The 26,676-nt window shown below is 38.6% G+C and overlaps 1 protein-coding gene across 1 annotated transcript in view; it reads right to left on the bottom strand.

Annotated features, from left to right (window-relative positions):
* The window catches only part of babam2 (BRISC and BRCA1 A complex member 2), a 125,713-nt gene that overhangs the window by 84,873 nt on the left and 14,164 nt on the right, over window positions 1-26,676 (bottom strand). Inside the window, exon 4 of the mRNA XM_005946261.3 lies at window positions 14,424-14,518. Coding sequence (XP_005946323.1) covers window positions 14,424-14,518 — 95 coding nt within the window. The remainder of the gene's footprint in view (window positions 1-14,423; window positions 14,519-26,676) is intronic.

Below are 26,676 nucleotides of genomic sequence, written 5' to 3'. Positions count from 1 at the left end.
TTCATGTGTTGCAATGTGTGTGTCTGTGTGTGTAGACATGAGAGTCTGTACAGACTCTTCACTGAATTGATTTTACACGCTCTGCTGAAGGCTGTGTGTGCCAAAAGAAATCTATGTGTATTTTTTTTTTTCATGAATAGGATAAGCCCTGCGGAAAATGTACAGATTTGATACATGGGGAAAAAAAACAGCAAAAAACAAAAGATGCAATAGTCACAATCTAGGCTATTTGAAAGCTAAGATTGAACATCTGATGAGATGAAGTGGGGGGAAATATCCATCTATATGCCCTCTAGATCAGTCTGTATGGAAGTCACACATCTTTCTTAGGGCTTTAACCACAGGGGGTAGCTATCATGGTCTCAACAATAGTCCCCAGTTCAATCTGGACCTTATAATCCAATTATTTTGTCACAACACAGTGGCTAAACCTGTGTCAAAAGATTAAGCCTAACCTTGGCTGATGATAAAACCAGTCACCTTTAATAAATAAAAATTGATACCTTCCATTTTTGAAAAGAGCTCATATCTGTAAAGGAAGCAATTTATAATCGTATTACCTTAAGATATTAGGATTTGATTCAATATCAATGTTAAAAACTGCAGATTAAAAATATATTGGATTAGCATTAGGATTTAGCATTTTGGAGGTATTCATGTGTCAGCGTGTCCAAGTCAATGCTGAAAATATAGTCAAAATAGCTTAGACATAAATATTATAGAACACTATGCCTTTTAAAAGAAAATGCTACTTCTTTCTGCCTATTGATTAATTTACTCAAATTACAGCTTGTTAAATTAAACGGGCAGTGTGTGGGTTTACGCATGAAAAAAAATGAAAAGAACAGCTTGTCCTTAAATTAAATCAAAGAGTCCATAAAGAGAACTTGCAATCCACGGGGCCTACTTTTAAAATAGTTGCTCTGCAAACGGATCTTCTGTTCTCTGATATCTAACGTCTCAGCAGGAGGACCAGTAACTTTGATCTCTCTGGCAAAGAATGGTAATTTGAGAACGTTTCAAATATAGTATCAAATACATTTATCAGACTTCCAGAGTTAACAAGCGGCACTTACATAAAAAATAAGATAAAAGTTGACCAAAGTCCTTTCCTGGAATGTCAACAAGTACTCTAATGTTTCGGTATTGTGGCCTTCATCAGAGGAAGGTTGTAACATCAGCGTGGTTGGACAGTCGTGGCTATGATAAATTCTCACTATAAATCTATTTGTCAGCTTTTTGACAGGCTGCCTTGTGAGCTGTGGAACTTGATGATTTGATTTAGTATCTAAGGAACTGAGGGCTCAGTGAATCATCTTTTACTTCCAATTCTATCCACAACATTATGGAAACCAACAGGTTTTAAGAGCTGAACGATGGCCGGGGACCAGGATTGCATGATTTCCGGTTTTTGGCTCGAATCAGTGACTGGCCATTCAGTCTCATGTATATCCAATTATTAGCCAGTCTTCTCATGGATCTGCAACATGCGCAGAGCAGCACAGGAAATAGTCACATGCAGACAGTGCTTGCTAAATGTTTGTAACAACGAACATAATTATACACTTAAGACACCTTCACCTTGCTGAACATGGATATTTTAGGTAAAGGGGGTTGTACTGTAGGGATGGGAATTAATACGAATTTAGTGATTCCATTATCAATATCACTTATCCATTCTCTTTGGCTCATTCTCACCATCATCTCTAAGCAGCACATCAAAGACATTACATTCATGCAAATAATTACAAGCTGTGTGGTCACATGTTTGTGAATGTTAGAGGTATTTCCTGTCTTTGTAGTGGTCAGTGTTGAGGTCATTACTCAAACAAAGTAAAGTAAAAAAGTTATTACACATTTTACACAAAACACTTTTCTTAAAAGTAACAAAGTACGTTTCTTAATTACACCCAGAAGAAAGACATTCGTTATACTACTCGTTATGTTACTTTCATGTTACTCTCTGAAATGATCTGAAACACACTCAGATGAAAACCAGCACATACTCAGCATTTACTCAGCTTTAACATCATTCTGGGTTCTAGGCTAGCTTAGGGTTCGCATGTTGTCTATGCAGGTGCTTGCAAAGAACTGAAGGTGTGTTAGCATTATAATGCAGTTGTTTTCATCCTGCAGCAGTCTCCACGTTACTATCACACTCTCGTTTTTTTGTGCAATAAAAACAAAAGTAATGTTCATATCCAACCTGTAGTCTGCACCACTATTTTCATCCTCTGACACACGAACTGAAATTAGCTGATCATAGCAAGAGTGCAAGAACCGATAAGCGGGATCGACAGGCAGGCAGACTAACGATTCCACGGAACTGGACTTCTGGGAACATTCTCAGTTCCCATCCCTAGTTTATTGTAAGTCATTTTCAGTTAATTACCTTTTTCTTGTACCTCCCTCAGCAGGAGAGCTTTTTTGTAAGAACATTTTGTAACTTAAAGCAGTTTGGGGGAAACTGAAGTTCACTAATTTCTTTTATTATAAAAATAAAATGAATCAAAAGTTGACTTTTGTTTATGTAGCGCAAACAAGAAATCTGGAATGTGGAATAATCAGTTTAAGCCGGTCAACTTTAGAAAAGAATAAAAAAATAATAATCTGAATTGGCTAATAAAATTATAACTGGGGCTGCTGACGCTAACATCAATTTTCTGCTTTCTGTACAGCCCATAAACTATACTTTAAAACTTCCAAGCTTACAAAAAAGAGCGTTTTATCATGTTTTCCTGCTTCTATTGACTGTAGACAGATGACTCTACGGTTACAAAACAGTAAATCAAATGCTTCCCATTCGATCAAGATTAATTTAAGCACACTTTTACTTTAAAGCTCTCATGTTTACTGCTAATTTCCAAATTTTAAAACAAAAACAATAATCTGATAAAATCCTGATCCACACACAGTGCCTGAACTAAAATGAATTCTTTCAGAAATGGGGGCAAAGGAAGCACTGTAGGAATATACAATATTAAAAACTAGTGTGTCTTTTAATATTTAAAGCATGTCAATTTCTTCTGATAGCCCCCCCAGTAATCTGACCCTTTAAAGGGACAGCTCACCAAATGTTAAAAAGTTCTCCCTGGTGAGAAAAATGGAAATAATTTGGCTGACAAGAAGGAATCTAAAACTATAACTCACATGTAATATTTAGAATCACTATTTTTTTGTAAATGAAGTGACCCGATTAAATTCAGCGTAGGAAGGCCCATTCTGAGCTAGGAAACCCAGTGTTTTCATTTTAATTTATCCAGAAATTTAAATAAAACTGCTTTATAAAAACTCTATAGTGTCAGGCTCCATCTTATGCAGCACCTTACAAGCTGGGTTGTAACATATTACTCAAGAGAAACAACATAGTTCATATAATAACAGCAATCGGAGTATATTTGCCTGTGTAGCACAGTACATATGTTGAGCATAAGGAAAGAACTCAACAAAAAATAAGTGTTTTCCTTTAAGAACAAAATGTGCACCTAAATTGGGCATCTTCACACTGAATAGACCCAAGTTGACAGAATTATGTCTTCCTGTGCCATCCGTCTGTACCATCTTCGATCCAATATTTATCTTAGGCCAATAAGAGAGGGACTGGCATCTGAAAATGCAAGATAATTATATAGGCCAAGAGAAGATATTTGTTTTTACGTCTTAAATGTGATTTTTATAGATGCTGGCAACCTGATCCAATAAATCGCTGTAGACTTGAAAGTGTGAGGCATTAAAAAACTCCCAAGTATTAAATTAATCTCTGTTAGTCGCTAATTCAAGTGTGGGCTCACACCCTGTTTCGCCCCCGGAGAGTGCCAAGTGTAAGATCATGCTAAATTGCTCTTGTCATGTGTTGAAGACACTTGGCATTCTCAGCCCAGTGTATTTTCCTTCACTGTGATCTGTGCGGTTTGTGTCCAACACAGAACAACTTGTTGACAGAAATAGCACTTTTCTGACTACTTTTAATGTGGTTCACCAATCCACCGTGAGGGCTGAGAGCGCTGTCCCATCTAAGTCTTGGCATTTGTTTCATACATCAGCTAGTGTTTAGGAATAGCCAGCACCCCTTTCCTTCATCAGTCTCTGGTTGCAAACAATACCCTGCACATGAAAAGCATTCCCAGACCTGTCAGTGAGCGCTGCCGATAATAAACTCCAATAAAAGCTGGAACCCATTATTCCCAAAAGCAGGAAGGAAGCGGGAGCAACAGTTGGTACACTATGCACAAGTTGACATAATGTAGCTTTATGGGCCATCTGAGTTTCTTTGTTAAAACAGTAACAGGGGACGAGTTGGAGCAGCAGATAGGAAGCGCTCATCAATGCTTGGCATGCAGTATTACCAGAGGGTAACGTGATGCTGGGAATGTTTCCTTTTCCTAGATGGGAGAAGTCGAACACTTAGATTGGCTTCACACTCCATTTTTTATGGGAGTTGTCCTGATACAATGCCTCATTGTGTAAGTCCTCATCTTCTCTCAGGAGTCTTAATTTTTTGGGAAGGTGGCCGGGGGGGCACACACACGTTTACACGTTCGTGTACATGTTTCTTATTGCTACTAAATAAAGTAAAAAGATTAAAACCAAGGCTAATCTATTCTGCACTTTTCCCTAAGCACAAAAATACGATGTAATCATAAAATGTCCTATTTTTAGGGATGCAATTTTCTGATACAGAGTACTGACCCGATCCCAGCTGGAAAAACACTGGTTACTTTATTTAAAATAAACAAATAATGCATCCATTCGAGCCTTTTGAAGAGTTTTGGTGATATTAACTATAAAATAGAAAGGTATGCAATACAGACTGTCTAAAAAAAAGAAAAAAGAGTTTATGCTCTAGTTATGGTGACTGAAATTTGAGCATTTGATTAGTCCTGTTAATTAGCAATAATTATCTGGTATCTATAAGTGTAGCACACTAGCCAGGTTTTCAAGCTTTAATTGAAAAATATAAAGGTGACACTACACCCTATAATCCAAATACGGTCCCTTTAGCCTTTAGAAATCAACATGACAGTGACCAAAATGCTAACAATGAGGCTTCAAAACAAAAATCAATGTGTAATGTGGCTACATCCATTTTTATTTAGGTCTTTGGGTGAGTCACTTGTCCACTTTGGTGTTTTCACGATATTTATTGACAAATCAAAAAATATAGAATATTTTAAACACTTGTGCCTTCAGCCTTTCAAGTCCACAACCCCAGATTCTACTCAGGCATCTCTCTTGAATCTGTACAATGCCCACAGCGTAAACAGTTAAACGCTTGCTCCAAATTAAAAGGGTGGAAAACAACAGTAATACACTGGTGAGTTACCTGTTTTACCAAAAGAGACCAACAGAAATTAGTTTAAGTATGGGTTTGTCAGACAATACGTCTGTCTTTCTTGCCCTGCATGAATACAAGATGAGGTTTATCAAAAATTAAATATCTTACTCAACTGGGGTAATTGAGAGGCAGCTAGACTTCCACCAGCACTATCATTAGCTGAACTATCATTACAACTGGAGCTAAGGGGACAGATGAATACACTAAATAGCTATATTTATTTCCTGACCAGAATAGCCTATTTGGTATTTTTTAAAAAATATTTTCTCAGTTACAGGTGACACAGTCCAGTCCAATTAGAGGGAACAGAGCCAAATGAGATATCCTTACACTTCAACAGTTCCAAAATATGTGGGATTTCCAGAGAAACAAGAAAGAGCCAACCTTTGAACCGCACAGCAGAGTACTGCAAAAAGGTTAAGTGGAAACATGTTGAAGCCGTGTGCAGAGAGGCTATCACGGCTAACCCATGCTCTCAGGCATATGCAGAATGGGAAAGATTCAGAATGCAGGGGAACTCCCAAAAGTTTCGTACCTGCACGCATCACTGGACAAGTCTAGACCAGAGAAATTATTACACACAATGAAAGGGGGAAACAGGGGCCAACAAATGGTAGCATTAGTTGAGTAAAAAAGAGAGAGATGACTGTTCTTACATGGTGCAAGCTCACTCCCCGTATCACAATAGGTTAAAGAAGATAAAGAGTTTTGTGATTTCATTGGCCAATGACACCTTCAGATTTGCTTTTGCTGTCGTAAATGGACAGAGTAGGGAAGCCGATTACTCATGTAGCTGAATGGGTTAACAGATGCAGAGTCTAACAATACTGTCTGCAGCCATCAGTGGTGAAACACACCAAAACATTTTTGCCCCACAGTGGGTTGTCTTGCTCCATCTGATGTCAGTATGAGTGAACGGGAACATTTTGTGCTGTTTATTCAAATCACTGTCAGTGATCTGAGAAGACCATGATTTATATTTTCTGGGGCCAAAACACAGAGAACCTTTTAAGGCTTCTCATGTTGCAATATTATTATTATAATACCTATAACTCACTCTAGATGTGGGTGTGCATGCTGACTATGTACAACAAATTATGTGAAGGGAATGGGTGGTAAAGAATTCAAGATTACAGAACAGTGCACCACAATCACAGATCAGCCACAAGCAAAATGCAGCATCACGACAATCATACTCAGACATGCTACAGCATGCGCACTGAATACACAACTTCAAACTCTTACCCAATCAGCTTCAATGCTTTTAAAGTTTTTTTCCTTATCTTTTGTTTTTTCAGAAAGGGGAGGGGGGGGGGCATTCCATACAAACATTTGTACAAACACTGAAGTCCAGTGTGTTGCCATCACTTGGTGAATTAGGGAAGGAAAAAATGTATGATGCAACATAACCTACGTAAGGAATTAAAATGGTATTGCTCTCCACCTTCCCTCCCTTCCGCTCTCTGTCTTTGTCATTTCCTCCTTTCTGGTCATTTTTCCCAGCAACCCGTGGGCAGACCTATTCCGCTGTATTCCTGTCACTATGTTAGGTTAACACGTCTTTCCAAACTCCACTTCTCTGAGCTCTCCACCCCTGCTCTAAACACGATCCGCTATCACAGATAAGCCAGAAACTGATCTTCTCTTGAAATCTTGATAAGAAATTTATTTTAAGTGCTTTTATGTTTAATCTTAAGGTGGACATGATCATAACAGCAGCGTTTAGATCTTTTTTTACTGGTGTGGGTTTTTTTTAGAACTAGTCTTCGTTCTGATCTCGCCAGTCTTAGAGAACTGATTATTAGGCACCATTGCTAAGAAGATGAGGTCATTTCAGTCAGAAGAAAATCAGACAAAATCTTTGGGCTGCTTCTGACAATCATTGGTGAACTTTCCATTGTTGTCACTTGTAAAGTTGCTGATGTTAACGGTTCCAACTCTAGGCCAGTAAATTAGAGCCCCAAAATTCAGAATGGGCATCTCAAGAAAAACACTAGGAACTATTCAAGTATTCTCTGAAGATTGCCCCCAGGACTAACCCATTCTCAAATGACTGCACTTACTTATGGCACACTTATGACTTGCTGGCTTTTCTACGAGAATTTAGTCTTTGAAGGAATTGTAGTTATCTTTGGTTTTGCAAGTTTATTTTCTTTATTCAATAGCATGTTCTTTCATGATAATTCGTAGTAATGACATGTTGATTTTAATGGAACTTTCTGTTAAGAAAAATTAATTTAAAATAGTTGGGGCACTTGCACTGCATTTGTGGAAAGGCAGTAAATGTGCTTCTAAATATAAATAACAGAGCATTCCTTTCCTGTTTTGGTGCAATCTCTTACAAGCATCAAGCAGTTAAGTTTGTCCATCTTTGGTCAGTAAAGGGACTCAATTATTGTGACTGTAGATGGACTTTTGCGCTAAGTAAACTGAATCAGGATACACAATGCCAAATTGGTCTCACAACGTTGAGATTGCTTAGAGCAATCTCAATCATCTGAGGTCCTTAGGAACAACAACAACAATAATAATAGTAATAATAATTATTATTGGGAGAGGGCAGATTATTGGCCAGTCATCTTAAAACATCACAAACGATTACAGGTTAATGCAATGAATCTAATATCTAATATCCAATGAAAAGCCAGAAACCAACAGGGCATTATTTTGTCAGACCATATGTCAAAATGAACATACAAAGTACAAAATATGCAAATCTAGTAACAAATACACATAATTCCAATAAAAAAAAACCCTTCACCTCTTGATGGAGGTCAGACAAAGCTTCAGTCCAGATTGCTGGCTGCATTAAATGTTAGTTGTATTCAAGTGTATTACTTTTGTTTATATCTATATTGCAGTGTATTGAGGCCACCCAAATAAGCCAATTCAGTTAAGGATATTTTAGGGTGTTTTAGTCATCTCCATAGTAAAGTCAAAGTGGCGTGTTATACAGTCTCGACATGCTCGCCATAGTTTCAGTAATCTCCGATAAGCCTCCTTCCCAATTAAATCTTTAGGTTAAACAGTCATGAATGTGTCAGTGTGGTTAAGTGTTGCGGTGGCAATCATAGGCCGACTTAAGATTTATCTCCATGTTGAAAGGAACAATGGCTCCCTCTGAGCCCAAAATAAACCCATTAGACTGGCAGATGACTTTCCATTGCTTTGACATACAGTAATTAGAGTCATGAAACTAGTATGAGGGCTAACATGACTGACCAGTTAAAAAACAACCCACTAAGAGTTTCAAAGCACGCTGAGGCAGGGAGCAGCCCTGGTGGCCAATTAGCAATGGTCTGGATGCTATTTAGCCTACATCTGTAGTTTCCAGTCAACCCTTGCACCCTAACAACAATATAACAGCGAACCTCAATAAATTTGTGACAGACTTTTCTCATATTCCATGGCTCATGGAACTGTTCGGCTATAAATGGCTTATTTGTGGGACATGTGGCCTCTCATCATCCAGCAGGGATATTTAAAGTCTCTTTCATTCATCATCCATTGTGGTTAAAACTCTTGGAAGGGCCTTTCTTAACAATTGCAGAGGTTTGAGGATTACTTTGTTATTGCTGCCTTTGTAGTCCATGTTTGACTTGCTATACCTTCTAAAGGTGGCAAGGCTCCTAGAGTTTCCTCAAGTAAGTACAACAGTCACTAACCTCTGCCAGAGGTCTCTTTCTGTTAAAATGGAACTCAAAGTGCTGCTTGCAATGGATTGCTTGGCCACTGGGGATTCTGAGTCTAACATTTAAAAGTTTTAGGTTACCTTAAAGCTATAGATATCAGATCAGCTTCCAAATTGACAAGGTTAATAATTTGAGACTCCTCTTTGAATGTTGAGATGAAAACTAAAACAAAAGTTAATGATAACATGCTGTCCATAGCAATAAGTCAGCATTGCCATGTGGATAAAACTGACACGTTTCGGCTAGAAAATAATTTGAGACGTTTTGCCATCAGTTTTTGTGAGTACTTCATGTGACTTTTTGCTGTTTTTAACAGAGTGAAAAGTTAATCCACCCATCTAATTTTGATCAAAAGCACTGGTGAAAACAGCACAAATTAAAAAGCCCCAAATCTCATGCTTCAAGGGTCTGTAGCTTAAGAAGATAAATGTATATTGGTCCAATAGATATGTTATTGTACAAAAAAAAGCATTTCTAAGGCGGTCAGTTGGAAACTTCTCTCAGACTTGACCCTCAGTCGTAAGAGAAGTACAATCTGTCAAGAAAAATGATTGCAAAATTATGTTTTGGATAAAGTCACCAAACTTTTCGAATGTTTTTACGAGATTTCACTGGTGATTCTATGTACATGCAGCTTTTGAAATGGTTCATTAATTTCATCTATTTAGATACAACTTTACTCCTTAGGTTTTTAGATGAACGGTTAAAAGTGAGACCATTATAAAATGTTTGACGAAATGGGACAAGCCTTTAATAAGAGTTGAATTTCTTTTCCATAAAAACATCTTTGGGTGAGTGGACATTTTGAGACTTGCTAGCACTTCACAGTAACGAGAGAGCAGGCAACGATTTAAGCATGTATTATCGTCACCTCCAAAAGGAAGTTTTAATACATGAAGTTGTGGTGATAGGTTATCTTAGGCATGCTTTCACAATGATGTGATCAGGCTAAAACCGCAGTTAAGTAGGAGCCTAACTGTCTAAAAGGAAACATTTTCACTCAAGACTTTAGAATATGTTATGCAGTTTCTAACGTGCATATAATATTACCAAACCTTACTGATCATCTACTGTGTAGCACATGCATCATGTTTTAGTCCTCCCTTTTCTTTTGCAACAACAATACATTTCTCTGTCTAAACAGAAACATGGATAATAAACCTACTCAAGGCCTGGTGACAGCAGGGAAAAACACAAGCCTAAACAGAGAAGCTAATGATACCCTTGACTGGCTGTAAACAAGAGCAATGTGTTGCTGAGACATCAGGAATTCAACCAGCCACTGACAGAGGACCTAAAATTAGCCTAATGTTTACCCCCTGGATAACAATGGCTAGAAACATAGTCCACTTGAAGTAGAACTCACAAGCACCAAGAGATATTAAGAGACAGTGTCACACAAAAATGTTTTGCTCCTTATTATAAGTGCAAAGTTATTTATTTTCATAAAAACATGTTACTCTAATGATAAGTCACAGTTTTATATATCAAAATAATATTTTTCAGATAACAATCAGTTTTAACAATCTAAATTCCCACGGCCAGACGGTAAGAGATTTGAGGGGGAAATTAATGAACTCCACAGAATCGAGAGTTTTTTAACACTGAGAGGGGGATGTACTTACTGAAAATATAGAGGAAAAAGGAGGGAGTGGGAATCTCAGGCAGAGAAACAGACGAAGGAGGATTATGAAAGCATGAAGTGCAAAACGCAGCAAGACTATAAGTGAGAAAATAAACAAGCAGTGGGCTGCCAAGCACTGGCTCTGCAGAGGTACTTCCCCTTATGTGCACAGCTGGATTTATGAGACAGTGAGCAATACTCCCCTCACTTCTCCCAGACTCTGACACAAGCAGGGGAATTTAGCAGCTCCATGCTAGTCTTCTTCAAAAATAGCAATGGATAACTACCCAGTAGTAGCTACAGAAAAGTTTGCACATTTCCAGCTAGCCCTATTGGCATGTCTGTGTTGTGTTTACCATCATCTAATAACCCAGTGCAAACATGCCAATAGAAATTACTTTTAAAGGAATCATCATACAAGGTCAATGGTTTGATTAGTAGCAATTACCAAAGGCTGTGGAGATGACAGAATTATAGTCATATTCGTTTATTTCAAAACACATTAAAAAAAACAAAAAACAAAAAAAAACGGATGCTGCACAGTAGCTGAGCATGGGCCTTATGTAGGTACTGGATCCCTGTTTGGCTTCTTCCTTTTAGGTCAGGGGTGGGCAACTCCAGGCCTTGAAGGCCGGTGTCCCTGCAGGTTTTAGATGTGTCCTTGAACCAACACAGCTGATTTAAATGGCTAAATTAGCTCCTCAACATGTCCTGAAGTTCTCCAGAGGCCTGGTAACGAACTAATCATGTGATTCAGGTGTGATGACCCAAGGTGAGATCTGAAACCTGCAGGACACCGGTCCTCGAGGCCTGGAATTGCCCACCCCAGTTTTAGGTCCTTCTCCTTGGCCTCCTCCATTACCTTTTTTTAATGTATTAGGTGTGATTGCGTTGATTGCATCCTATGTTTGGATCAAACAAAATTAATTCATCCGGTGTGTTTTGGCAAATTGTTGCTGGGTTCTGTAATCATTTTTAAATTAAAAACAATAAAGCAGCACAAAAGCCAAATGGGTGCCTTGAAATTGAGAGATGATTACTCAGTTGGTTAAATATTTTTAAACAGAAAATATATTTTTGAATGTCACATACATAAACTGGGACAGTGATATCTGCTGTTAAGTACAAATTAGATCTTGAATTGTTGAATGCCCCAGAAAGAACAACGCTACACTACAGTGAAAAGTTTAATGATAAAGTTTTCCTACTAGTTTAGCCAGGCAAAACCATGATGATATGCACTATACAATGTGATTTACTGTCCACGAGAGACCCTAGGGTCAGAATGATATAAATTTAATCATCAGAGAGTGTATCTGTAGCTGCGTAGATGTAACCGCGCTGCCAAATTTGCTGTGGCCGTTCAGGCACGTTGTCACAATGAGGCACCCTTTTGCCATTTTGCCACAGTGCGAGTCGTTTGGCCTAATATTTTCCTTTAGTTGCCTCAGGAAGTAACAGTAAAACTAGGCTCCAATAGTTTGACCCTGGGGGATGAAATGCACAACCCTGTAAACAAGGAGCATGCCCCCGACTGCGCTCCTGACCCAACAAACCCTCTTCATCTCAGAGCCATGGGCTCTGATAACAGTGGCACAGTGGAAAATTAGTACACTGACCATAATACTTCACAGCATGCCCTGGCACCTGTGAAGCTCAGCCCACATATCAAGGCATTTGCTTGTCTCAAACTGCTCTGTAGCTATAACAGCTGTTTGGTAGTAGACATTCCATGCTCTACCTGGCTAGGTAATAATAATATTACTAATAATAATAAACTTTATTTGTACAGAACTTGTGTAACACACAGTTACAAACATAGTAGGTAAACCTCCTGTATGTGTAAGTGTGTGATTTTGCACACTAAAAAACTGAATGTAACGTTGTGATTATAAGATATTATATATATATATATATATATATATATAAGATAGAAAATAACATAAAAAGAGAAAATATTAGACTATCCAAACACAGGAAATTAGATTGGTGTAATTATTCGCTGAGATAGAGCTCCTAACTGTTTAATCAGCTTAACAATGTAAATATGAAAATTTCTACTTTTGCCATGTTTAACATACATTTTCATTTGTTTACAACTAAGTTGGCTGTTATAAATTTATGTCAAAAAAGAAAAAACATACTACAGACATTCACTCAAAAGTATGCTAATTATACAGAGTAGACTGTACAGTGTGCTCTATGGGTAATTAGCTGCAACACTTCTGTTTGGAAGAAACAGCCAATGAGAAGAAAGCTGGTTTTAAGTGACAATGCCATTAAAAAAGCAAGCAAATGGGTTTCAGACAGAGCACAAATTGAGAAACTGCACCAAGGGCAGTATAGTATGATGAAATATTATTTTGAACTGTAACTCAAGCTCCTCAAGTAGGGTCCAGTATTAAAAAGCTAAAGTTAAAAAAGTTTAAACTTTAAACACTACCCATACTTTTATTCTGTTCATCTGCACACAGCGATTTCAGTGGGAGAAACATTTTATCACTCATCCAAGTGACCTAAGAAGTGATGAAACTTTTCTCCCACTGAAAATGCTACCATGCTGACAGAATCAACGTTTTGGGATTTCCTTACTTGGCTGATTGAGCACAGATCAAGACAACTTTAAACACTGCAGCTGCCATTGCCATAACTGAAAAAATAGAGCCTTTATAAACATTATCAGGATTTTTGCAGATTAGTGCAGTACAGTGATTCTTTACCATCATTACCCATTCTTTGCTCCAAGCCAGCGATCTTTGGGAAGACATAAGCAGCTTTTGTCGCTTGTATTTTAGTTTCTGAGAAATCTTTTAATGTTTGGGCGACAGAAATTTTAAACTTTCTGGTTTAATTGTGAAACCTTTAAGAATACATGTGCTGTAAAGCGCTCTTTCTGTAAAGTTACCCCATGACAGTAAGTCTGACCAAGTATTCATTTGTATCTTTCAAAATCCTTTGGGATTTACTGGAACTTACAGCGATGATGCAATTTTGTGGTGCTTTTATTAATATGCAAAACAAACAACCACACCTCATCTGAAACTACACAAGGCTGATGCAATCTGTCCTTGAAAACCAGTTCTCCTGCTAGGCTCAAAACCGTTCGCAGCTGTCCACATACTGTGTTGACATTGTATGGTTAAAAAAGAAAAAATGACTTCTTGGAACCATTTTCAAAGAGGAAAATTAATGACAATTAAACAAAACATGACTGAACAAATACCAAGAATGTCCAGGTAAATTTCCAGGAAGAAGAGCATTCACATGAATCTAATAAAACTTTAAATTAATTTTGTCCATCTAAAAAGAAGTACTCTCTTTATGAAAAAGGGCACATTATAAACATGGACAGTGCATTTTCATTTGTTCAGACTAGCTTTCCAGTGAAAAACAGATTCACAGATTTGATCAGATGTACAGATAAACAGCAAGTCAAAACAATTATAAGAAGTGTAATCACTACAACAGCTAAGGCTCAAGATCCACAGAAAATGCATAGTGTTTGTTTGCTTTTCTAAAATTTAGATGTACTATGAACTAAACCTCTCCTGGCCACTTCAGTCAATAAGGTTGTGACCATCCACCATTTGAAGAAAATGGGTCCTATATTTGACATGCAGAATTAATAAAAATGAATCAGAGGTGGATTTAGCAAACGCATGTTGTGGTGTGGAGCAGATGTGGTGATAAAGACTGTACTCACTGGAAAATTATATATATAAAAAAACCCTTTCCCTCTATTAAACATTTCACATTCTTCCATTCTACTCACTGGTAGTTCAGAGGGTTCAGGGAGAAACTCAGCATCTTCTCCAAAAATAAAATCTGGAGGCAATTCTGGATAGCGTGCATTGAAAATGATATCCCCTGGAAGAAAAGAGAAGAACGCGTTATTACTCGCTTTATTACAACAAATCTGAAATGTTTGCTTGTATTGCAGTAAGTGTTGTAAACAGCCACAATTTACCAAGGAAGTGAGTGAGCTTTGATCACATATAAGATCATTTCCATTCAGTTTTAATCAAAGTTGACTTGCTCTAAACAAATAATTAAAAAAGAAAAAAAAATGCATCAATCTTCTATATTCTGTCTGGTATTAAGAAATGAAAGTATTTTTGAAGCATTACTGAAACCAGGAAATTGTGGTGGTTGTGTGGTTTTACTAGTTGCACTAAGCACACAAAGTGCATTTAAGCTCTAGCGTCTTGTAGTTTAAGTGCCTTAAATAAGAACATTTCACATGCACCCTTGCAACCATTAAAAACCTTGGCACACCAGCACATTAGCAAAAGTTTTAAGATTATGCATTTTAATTGCATATTTAATTTAAATCCCATATCATGTACCCCATATGGTAAACCACACACTAAAAAAAACTTCAGGCAATACATCATCTTAAGTTGGTTTTTTTTTCGGCTGAATGACACATCCCATATTAAAAATAGCAATTACTTGTAATAATAACTCTATATTAAACATGTTTTGGTGAGTGATTAGCAACCTGCAACCCTGAGGCTAAAATATACAGTTCCCTTAATTCCTATGGGGACTGACTTTAAAAATGAGCCAATCCCTAGAAACTCTCATGTTAAAATGTTCAATTTTACAGGACAAATAAGAATAAACATCTTCACAGCCTGCTGCAAAACACTATTTTAAACTTTATGGTTAGTTTACCCATTTATATGGGATTTTCCTTAAACTTAAAATTGGGGCATAGCAGCTTTGATTGACAGGTGTGTTGGTATGGCCAGCTGTAGTGGATAGCTTTTGTGTTTGAGCCTTCAAATAATTTTAATGCAACTATCTGAAAGCAGTTTACTCTTCTGGCACGTGTAGTAACACATCATTAATGTAGTTGGTATTTCAGTTTTGGTGAGTGGCATTCTTCTTCTATACATGTTCTTTGGTGATTACCACTCTTAATGAGCAAAGGCAAGGCAACTTTCAAATGTACAGTAAGAAGAGAATCACTCTGCACACTCCTGTCCTATTACAATGATTAACTCAGATACCCACTGCACTCATTGTGTCACAGCTTTGCTATTCTACCGTGAAGCTACAGAAAACACCTACAAGTATGCAATTAACCTTTAGACACATGAACTTAAAAAAAAAAAAAAACAACTTTAAATATTACTCATATAACCAGTAGAATAAATGTAGGTGCACACAACAGCAATAAATTCTAGATTTAAAAAATGATTATTTTTGCTTAAAGTAAAAAGGGAGAAAAACAAAATATTTCAGTAAAAAACATTATGTTTCATTTTTCTGAACTAATAGCGTTATATTCATCTTCTTTTGCCTGCTCCATTTCTAACTTTGCATGCAAACTTGCTCCACCCGAGCTGACGTCCATCTGACATACAAATCTTGCTGTTTCTCCTGGTAACTCCAAATGAAACTCTAAGCATCTTCATCTCTTCCAGCTTCCTGTCTTTTTGGCTACGTTCACACTGCAGGTCTTAATGCCCAATTCCGATTTTTTGATCAAATCCGATTTTTTTGTCTGCTCGTTCACACTACAAATAAAATGCGACAGCAAACGCACTCTAGTGTGAACCCTCAAAGCGGCCCGCATGCGCAAAAGAAGACTTCACACACAACGTGCTCTGTTTAGACCCAGACCAAACAGTATTGTTTGACTGATGGCCCTTAATATACAGACTTCGGACTTTACGTTTCCCAATTTTTGCTTTAAGTTATTTTGTTATTTACATAATAATGTAAATAACCTAATAATTATCCTTATTGCTGTTTTAGAGAGGAGCGGTGCTTCAAAGGATAGTTGCAGATTTCTGTCAGAATCTGCAGATTATACAGTACAAATAAAATGTTCACGTTGTCTTCCCAACAGTTTCACTGACATCTACACTGGATGGCCAGGAAGCATTCGCGATGTCTTCTCGGGCGCTTCTCCGGCGCTGATAATTGGCGTCTGTCGTGTGTCACTGACGTAAAAGACGGATTTAATGCGACATGACCGTTCAAACAGCAGTCGCTTTCTAAAACATCAGATATGTATCGGATTCAGGACCACATACGAAAGTCACCCAGATCGGATTTGAAAATATCGGATTTGTGCCGTTCACACTGACATACCATGATCGCATATGGGTCGCATAGGGTAAAAAAAAATCGGATTTGATGCGCTTTCGCCTGCAGTGTTCGTGGCAGTGTGTCACTGCCACGAACTCCAAACCATACATCACTGCAAGTTTTGCTTCTGTCTTGTAAAGCTTCCCTTTCAGTCTTGCAGCAATCCTTCTGTCACTCTGTCCACACCACCCTGCCTGTACTCTTCTTCACCTCTCATGGCCTGACCACTGCTTTGGATGGTTGACCCCACATATTTACTGCAAACTACATTACCATATTCAGACTCTTTGGGTTCATTATGCCTTATACATGTACTCGCCCATTTTCTGTTTAATAACTTTATTTAAAATTATTACTAACATATTGAGATAAAATTATAAAAATATAAGCACACACTGGAAATGGCCCTCACTGAGGGCTCACATAACAAAGCTTGGTTCACAATGTTCTTAAATTACGTTACACAACTCTATTTCTGTGCTGCAAGATGTCCTGTTCTGCTTTTTTTTTTTTTTTTGTTCCACGCAGCAACAGCAAGAAGAGGCAAACACACACATGTGGAAGTATTTTTCCAGTGGAGAAGAGTCAAACGAGGAAACGAGAGGTTGTGTCGTAAACCAGCTCCAAACCACTGGAAGCTTGACAGAAAAACTGCTGGCGTGGTTCCAGAGGGAAATGGAGGTCTTGGAAGAGCAGACTTCACAGGTTATAGAGGCTTTTGTATGATGTTTTCTTCATACATCCTTAGACAGCAAGAAGAAGCTTCACTCAAACGTGACTGCATAATGCACCTTCTCTCCAAATCTTATTCAGACAGACGTTTTATTGAAGTCAGAAGGGTACAATGTGTACAACTACAAAGCAGTACCAGCCATGTCGGTCACGTGGAAGAGGCTGGGTTTATATTGATAGTGATTAGCTGTGTACAGAGTGTGCCATGCCAAGCAGATCCATAGACCAATCTGCAGCTCTGCATCCTTGATTAGACAAACCTCTTTCCTGAGGCCAAAGCACAGGAAAGTATAACAGCTGCGTGCCACGCCAGAATACCCGTGCCAGTTTTCTTGTTCTTTGTTCAGATTGCTGCTTTCTGTCTCCATTAATTTCTGTTTAACTTTAAATACAGTTCAAACAAAAATGAAATATAAATGAACAAAGTGGTGAAGGTGTTAGGGGACACGGGGTCATCCATGAGAGAATAAGGTCGAGTTGAACTATGGCAAATACTGGTCACTCTACATTCCTGTCATCACCTATGGCCGCCAACTGTGGCTAGTGGAAAAAAAAAACATGATGACTGAAGATATAATCAAAGGAAAAAGGAGCTTCCTATTGACGAGCTCAGTCATGTAGGAAGACCTCAAAACAGAGGAGCTGCTGCTCCTCCATACTGAAAGACGTCAACTGGTGGTTCTGATAGGATGCCCTCTGGATGCCTCCTTAGTGACATGCATCAGGCATGTGCATTTCATGGGAGACTGAGCCAGACCAGAGACACAGTGGTGACATAACGTCTCTCAGCTGATTTGTGAATGCTTTGCTGTCCGCTCAAAAATGTATTTTTTTCACAACATAGTCATTTTTTCCTTCATTTTCATACTATAAGTTTCATTTTTACACACATTTTTACTTTAGGAGGTTCAAGAAGGAGTTTGGGTTTAAATAAAACCTTTCATACATTTCAAGTCATGCACATAATCACCAGAGGGTTACTTCATCAATCAATCAGTGATTACTCTGTTATGGCGAATTGGGTCCATGGCACAGCATTTTGGGGGAATTCTGGTGAAAAAATGTTTTGTGGACTAACGAAGCTGACATTAAATAACCTGGGAAGGAAGCCAACAACATGTATGATCTAAACATATCACTACATACCGCTATGAAAACATCATTATGACAGCAAAGTATGGTTCCAGGCTGCTTAGCTGGCTCTGGATATCGTTAACTCCCCACCATCAGCTAGAAAACTAATCCCCAGATATCTGACATTTATGCCAGAAATCATCATAGAAAGGGGACCTCTTCTGCTTATTTCTAGCCCCACAGTTTTATTCCTTACTCCACTAGAGTAGCTTTGCATGAGTCCTAGTTCAAAATAATCATTATTTCATACTGGGCATTCGCACGGCCACTTAGTTTGTCTGAAAGGAATAACCCCATCTTTATGACATCATACAGAACCGAGTGCGGAGAAAACAGTCTAAACAGTCTGTCTAGAACAGTTTAAACACAGTGTTTAATGCACAGGTTACTTGTATATACTCTGACCTGATTATCTTTAACTTTGGACATGTTTAATTTGAGCAACCAACACTGGAACCGAATAAATATCAGAGAAAATAAGGAAAAGAAAGGGCTCATTTAGTTTTTTTTCCACCTGCACTGTGACTGTTTAAACTTTCAAGCAACAGAGTAGGGTTATTTAAGAGCTGAGCTGTATATATGTGCCTTTCTGATAATTGCAAAAAATGTTTTCTACAAGGAACTTGTCAATCTGCTGCTCCTACAGCTTTTAACTTTTTTTTTTACCTCTGAAATATATGTATGTTTTTAACTTGTGATTCTCGTTACAACATGTTTTGCAGTGAACCACATCTAACAGAGCTAGAATAGCAAGATATATAGCTGCACAAGCCTCGGGGCTAACCCTGACTTTTCTGAATAAAAATGATTAAAAATCATAATTAATGACATTTCAGCATTTCAGAATATTAGACTATACAAACAAAACAGTCTAGGTATAACAAACATAGGCATTAAAATAAAGCATACCTGTATAAAATATAAATGACCTCCAGTTATTTCAGTTAATAAAGTAGCGTAATCCATCCATCTGAGGGTTAAAGGGTGTGTTCAATAATAACACAAATGCATAATTAGGGGTGTGTTTGTGTATACTTGGGGCTTAAATAAAGATAACATTTTAAATCACATTTTAAAAACTGAATAATGCAGAAAACCTTGTCATGCCAAAGGATTCATGTTCAAGGTTCCTCCTATGACTTTATTTAACTTTGAAGAAGTCTATATCTTGTACCACTATGTGCCTTTATTGCTGGCTTGTTGGGGTTGCGGATATGTCATGTTTTTTTTTTTTTTACTTCTGTTTCTCGAGAGACAATCCTTTAACATCACTAAAATATAAGTTAAAGCAAAACAATAATCCATGAGTCTAGCCGCAACATCTTTATATAGCTCATAACCATTTCTGCCAGAACAGTTCTTTTTTTGCAGATTATGCAAAATAAGAAAAACCTACTTCCTCTGTCTGGAGAAAATGTGGCCTTGCCAGGAGAACAAAATAGTAACTATGATCAAACTTAAGATGCGCACTGCGGAACTTTTTGTACATGAAATCTTGACAAATTGATAAATACAATATCAGTCTTTCCACAAATGTGGACCCCTTTTATTTATTACTAGGAGTTGCACAATAAGGGGACTCCTAATAATGCTTTGAAAACAACTCTAAAATGTGTAGGCATCTGTTCAAAGAAAATGTTGATAAGTCGTCAGCCACAGCTTCACCAATCAAGCTGACATATCTGGCTTGTGTTATGTCTGTATCTTTGAAGTGGGTGAGAATATCAGCTGTAAAACCTGTTGAGAAATTTAGATCAATGTGAATGCAAAAAATATTCAAGTTATCCTGATAACTATGTTTTTTTAGAAGATCTGTTACTTCAACGCATTTAATTTGTTAGGCTCCCGCAAAACTTTGGAGGCTCCAGTCAGTCAATGCAAGCAAGCATCAATAAGTTTTGAATTTACCATTACTATCACACGGACTGATTTTCTCCCTCGGGCTCTGGAGAGAAAGCTTGTGATGTGGCGATTTGATTGAGAAGTGAGCGGCTCTTCCAGTAAACGCTCAGTGGCACAAATAGCAGCATGTTTTATTGGTGTTATTTCATTACCATCATGAGAAAAATTGCCATCTTGTTTTTGTAGTTAAGAAATTCCTGTGGTTGCCTTTGGTCTTAGTGCCTGCTCAGTAGCCGCAATTATAAAACCCACCTATGGCACTGTGTATTAAAGTGACACACAATGTTTACGAGGCATTTTTACTTGCAAGCCCAACCAAACTGACTAAAAGTCTTCCACATCATTTTAATTTCAATTTGATTTTTGGTTTTATATAATGTCAGTTCACAACAGGGGCTAAATATCACTAAAAGAGAGAACCCCAGTGACTTGATAGTGAGGAGGACAAACTCCCTTCTAACAGTTAGAGACCTCTGGCAGAACCGGACTCAGGGAGAAGCAGCCATCAGACTCCTTTTCCTCTCATCAGAGGAATGGGAGGGAGAAGAAGGGAAAATTAAGGAGCATAAAGAGAAAAACAGCAAACTTTGAGAGAGAAGAGAAACTAATGAGTAGGATTTGGAATCTCCCAATGTAACTTCAGGTAACTCTGGGTTTACTGGATTATGAAGGGGGTTCACTTCCTATTGGGCCAGGATAACTTAGGAACAGACCAGTTCTCTTCTGGAGCAGCTTATACTCAAGATAAGAGACCAAGATCTACAAAATCACTACATCAAAATACGCACTTAGCTTTCATGTTGCATCTGTTCAACTGCTCGCCAACTTAAATGTCTAATGAGCCAATCAAGGCAACAACTTGTAGGTATAGTTGAGATTGCATTCTGAATTGCAAATAAGCATCAGAATGGCAACGAAAAATCATTTAGGTGACTTTAAATGCGACAGAGGCTCGTCTGAATATTTCACAAAATGTTACTGAGTTTTTTCCACACAACCATCACTAGGATTTATATTGGATGGTTCAGAAAAGAGAAAAAATATCCAGTGAGCAGAAATATTCTGTGCAAAAATACCTTCTTGATGACACAGTTCAAAGAAGAATGGGAAGACTGCTTTGAGGTGACAGTAAGTAACTCAAATAACCACTCATTACAACCAAGGTATGCAGAAGAGCACCTCTCAATGCATCAAACCTTGAATCAGATGTCTACAACAGCAGACGACCACACTCCTGTCAACTAAAAACAGGAAACTGAGGCAACAATTCATATTGGCTCAACAAAATTGGACAGTAGAAGAAACTCTTGCCTGGTCAAATGAATCTTTATTTCTGCTGCAACATTGGAACAGCAGGGTCCAAATAATTTGTGTAAACATTACAGTATGGCTCCATCCTGCCTTAAATCAACAGTTCAGGATGGTGCTGGTTGTGTAATGGTGTGAGGGATAGATTTTGGCACACGTTTGGGCCTCTTAGTACCAGGTGAACGCTACTTAAATAGCACAATCTGAGTATTATTGTTCATCTCCTTGTGGCCATAGTGTACCCATCTTTCTGATGGCTCCTTGCCATTACTGTACTTAAATGCCCTTCACAGTCACCAGAACTCAATCCCATTTTTGGAATGTGGTGGCACAGGAGATTCACACCATGCATTTGCAGCCATTGTCACTGTCAAAGAATGTGTCCTGCTCCTTATTGAATCTGTCCCAGTACAAGCGAGGTGTACCTAAAGTAAACAGTAAGTGCAAATGCTTAGGAATAATTTTACTGGTAAAAGCTTTATTCATACGGAAGCAATTCACCACAACAGTCAATTAAATGGGGCTTTACTGTACAGGCAAATTTGCTGTGCCAGAGTTGCAGCTGAACCCATCTTGCACGCCATTAGAATATATAAGCAACACATTAATTTAATGTAATTACACATTACATTAATTAGTATTCAATTCTCAATGCAAAAAAATGCAATTATAGTCAGGTCTTCCAGTGTTTAGTACTTTAGCACTTAAACTGCACACACATTCCTACAGGATGTTTTATATTAGAATATAGCTTACAAACTGTGCAGCCTTTCCTAACACACAGTCTCACACTGCTGCTTTGAATAGCTGGTGTTATGTGTTTAACCTCTCCAGATTTTTCTAACATTTTTTTGCTTTTGTAAAATTCACTGCTTCTCTCCTTCTTTGTAAAACTTGCTGCTCTGCTGCCAAGAGACTTCTCCATGTTTTTGATTGGTCATACGCTGCCAATTCTGCCTTTTTCATGCAAACACTGCTCATAACTCGCAGTTACACTGGGAAACCCTGGGCTGACTTGTCGACGTGATAACCACCCTTGTGTGACTGCTTGCCCTGATTGCTGATCTTCCAACAAGTGAATCCAGATAAGGAAGAGATGTCCTGGGTTTTTTGACCTTGCTTTGTACTTACAGTCTAAATTTGAAAAAAAATGCTGAGTGAATCATGGGAAGTCTCCCTGCAGTCAAAGCATATAGCAGTTTTACAGTACCTTTATTTAGCTTATGTGCATAGATATGGTTACTTTGAAAATGATATTGATATGATATCACATATTCACTGTTATGGCCTTAAATGATGTTTCACTGCCTGTTAGACAAAAGTGCAGCTTTCAACTCTAATAACGGTTGAATTACATCTTTTTCTTTTAAATAAAACTGTTCCAGTGAAGATGTTCTCTTTCCAAAGTGCAGGCCAATTGCTCTAGACACTGAATATATTAACCTGCGCACAGATGGTGGCCTGCAAATTGAAATCATGCCAGTGGTTTAGAGTATAAAGAACACTTAAATGTTTTAAGAAATGAAGTAAAAATGGGCTAAATCATGCAATCAACAAGATTAGACTTTAATCTGCTGAATTTAAGACATTATGAATGCAACTTTCAACCCATTTCACATCCAGTTTATTAATTCTAACTCCATTTTGTACACAAAACAACTCTCACATTTTATTTAATTTTTTTCCCTTTTGTTTTTAACGTTGATTGCAAGGAACAGACCTGATAATTATAATTATTCCACAAATGACACCCTCTTGCAACCACTCGACTGATGAAATGTTTTTTTTCGAGTAGTAATTATACAGTCAGTATTGTGCTAAAAGTCTAAATGACTGGTGTATGTAAGATTCAGTGACTGGATTAGTTTTGTAAGGGCCAAAATAGCTCAACAGAAATGCAGGAAAATCAACTTTGTTAATTTGTTTTTGTGCTGGGTTCATTGCTGTAATGGTTTTGAGTGTCACTGTTAAAGTACAGGTCTAGTATTGTCTCATTGTAACTGTCATAATGACCGATAGATGTCTTCTTTAAGGATCACATATTATAGCTTGTTCAGGGCCAATACCCACAATAAAAAATGAAATATAAATAAAATTTGCTGTCATTCCTATCCTGCTTCATTCCTATTGATTTCTATATCTTAGTGGTAAATAATCTGGATCATTGATCACGTTATTATTGTATTTGTCCTGGAATGTGTGCTTTTGCACACTGCATTTTTATGTGTTCACAAACCGCACTGTTCTTATTCAATTATTTTTCAATGTTATAAGCTTTCATGTGACTTTTTAAGCCATTATCTACAGATGCTGAATCTGTCACTTTCACATGACAGATCACTATGCATAATAAATAAGGAGCCCTGGCCCTTAATTAAAATCAACAAATAGCAGCAATTAAAGTGACAGCATCAGAGCATCTCATGACCCTCCTACGTTTAATGAGAGGCAGAACTGCTAGTTTACACCTGCTAATTTTCTTTGTTTCTTGCCCTGTTACCATTAGCTTGGTCTATTTTCCATATTTGTGCTGATAGTTTGTGTTTCTCACTTTCTTCTTCTTACTTTATGGAGGACAGCGGCATCTGTTACAGAGCCTCTGTAAAGCAGACTGCTAGTTTTTCCTGTTAGTTTAGACATTACTACTACTCCAGATAGCTTGACTGCAAGGTGTAGCCTTAGCTTAGCTTTAACTTTACGTTACAGCAACAAAGTGACCAATTATTAATTAACAGTTAAGTGTAATGGGGAAACTTTGCATGCTAGTCACTGATGAAATAGAGCACTATTACGGTGCTGTAACTTAGCAGTAGCAGATGATTGTGAGGATTATTGGAACTTTAACTGTGAATCACAACCTATACTTTTACATTTTTATATTTTTTCAATTTGTGTTTAAATTTCATTGTCTTTTTTTAAAATCACTGTACAAACATCCATTTGTGAAGGCAACTGACTCATAGTTCCCGGTCTCAAACATCTGCACTAATGCCTCCTCAGGCTGGTTGTGTTGACAAATCTAATCATTATGATCAAAGACTAAAATAAAAAGTAAACACACCAGCCACTTCATTAGGTACACCTGTTTGTTAGCATAAATATCGGCAGCTCAATGCATTTAAGCATGCAGAAATGGTGTAGAAGACCTGGTAAAGTTACAAACATAGAATGAGTTTGAAGATGGCATGGTTCCTGCTCAAATAACCAGTTCTTCCAACCAAAATAAGTACAAGAGCACCTTGTCAACCTTCAACCAGATGGGCTACAGCAGCAGAAGACCACACCGTAGGGCTGCACGATTAATCGTTAGAAAAATCGCGATCTCGATTCATACTTATGTGCGATCTCATTTCCAAATGACAACGATTTTTAAAAAAAAGAAAAAAAAAAAAGACGACGATTGTACTGCATTTTGATCCGGGACGTAATCTGCATGAAAACAAGCGCTCACTCTTCCTGCTCAACAAATGACAAGGGCGGAGCCTTATACCACGTGATACAGAAGCTGTGCCGTCTGATGCTAAAATTAGCAGGAAAAAACAACGGAGAGCACGTCAGGGATGACGAGAAAGTGACAGGAGAAAATCCGTCCCGGTCAACCAACCAAACATCAATAACGGGAACCTTATACAGCGCTTCCCTATACACGTCGAACTCCCGCAGGCACAAAGAAATTACGGAGGCTATTACTTATCACCTGACCAAAGATATGGCTCCCATCAACACTGTGCAAAACGAGGGATTTAGGAAAATGATCAACACCCTAGACAAATGCTACACAGTGCCGTCCCGCAACTACTATTGTTGCACTACCTGCTCTATACACGCAGTGTCGAGCAACGGTGGAGACGGAATTTCAAGCAGTACAACATTTTGTAGCAACAACTGTCACGGGTAATAGGGGAAATACAGACTCAGTCGCGGAGCTCTGGATGCGAAGTAAACAGTGCGTTTATTTACAGTGCTCAGAACAGTCACAAAGCAAAATATAAAAATCCACGGTGATCCTCTCCAATCTCCCAGGGGTGTGCAGGTGAGTCTCCCAAGTGATTATCTGAGTGTGTTTCTCCTCCGAGGGCTTAATCCAGCGGACTCCTTCTCTCCAACCTTCTGCTCCGTATTGCTTCCTCCGAGCCTCCAGTACAATCCAGCGTCGACTGCCATCCAGACACATAGTTAAGTACCTCAGTCCATGACGAGGATGATCAGTGACAGCTGGATGGCAAATTAGGTGCAGGTGTGTCAGCCACTGGGTGGAGGAGGAGAGAGAGAGAAGCACACACATACACACACACACAGGTCGCTCCGGGAAGGACCGTCCGACCACGACAGTACCCCCCTCTAACGGGAGCCCCCGGGCGACCCACGAAACTTGTCAGGGTGCCGACGGCGGAACTCGCACACCATACCAGGGTCGAGGATCGCAGACCGCGGCACCCAAGAACGCTCTTCCGGACCGTACCCCGCCCAATCCACCAAAAACTGGAAGCCCCTACCACGGCGCCTGGCATCCATTATGCGAGTAATGGAATACGCCGGAGCGCCGGCGATATCCAGGGCGGGCGGCGGGGGCCCGGGAGGCGGGCACAACGGGCTGGTCCGGACCGGCCGAATTTGAGAAACATGAAACGTGTCGTGTACCTTCATGTTGCGCGGGAGGGCCAGTCGGACAGTCACTGGATTCAGGATGGCTCGCACAGAAAAGGGTCCAAGGAACCGGGGAGCCAGCTTCCTGGACTCAGTCCGCAGAGAGATGTTCTTAGAGGAAAGCCATACCTGCTGGCCCACCCGATAGGCCGGTGTAGGGACGCGGCGGCGGTCAGCCAGTCTCTTGTTTCGAGCGCTCG

Source organism: Haplochromis burtoni, unplaced genomic scaffold, assembly GCF_018398535.1.
Source record: "Haplochromis burtoni strain Fernald_Lab_line unplaced genomic scaffold, NCSU_Asbu1 Contig_478, whole genome shotgun sequence".
NCBI classification, from domain to species: domain Eukaryota; kingdom Metazoa; phylum Chordata; class Actinopteri; order Cichliformes; family Cichlidae; genus Haplochromis; species Haplochromis burtoni.
The sequence above is the reverse complement of the archived record's forward strand: the minus strand, read 5'-3'. Positions and strand labels throughout refer to the sequence as shown.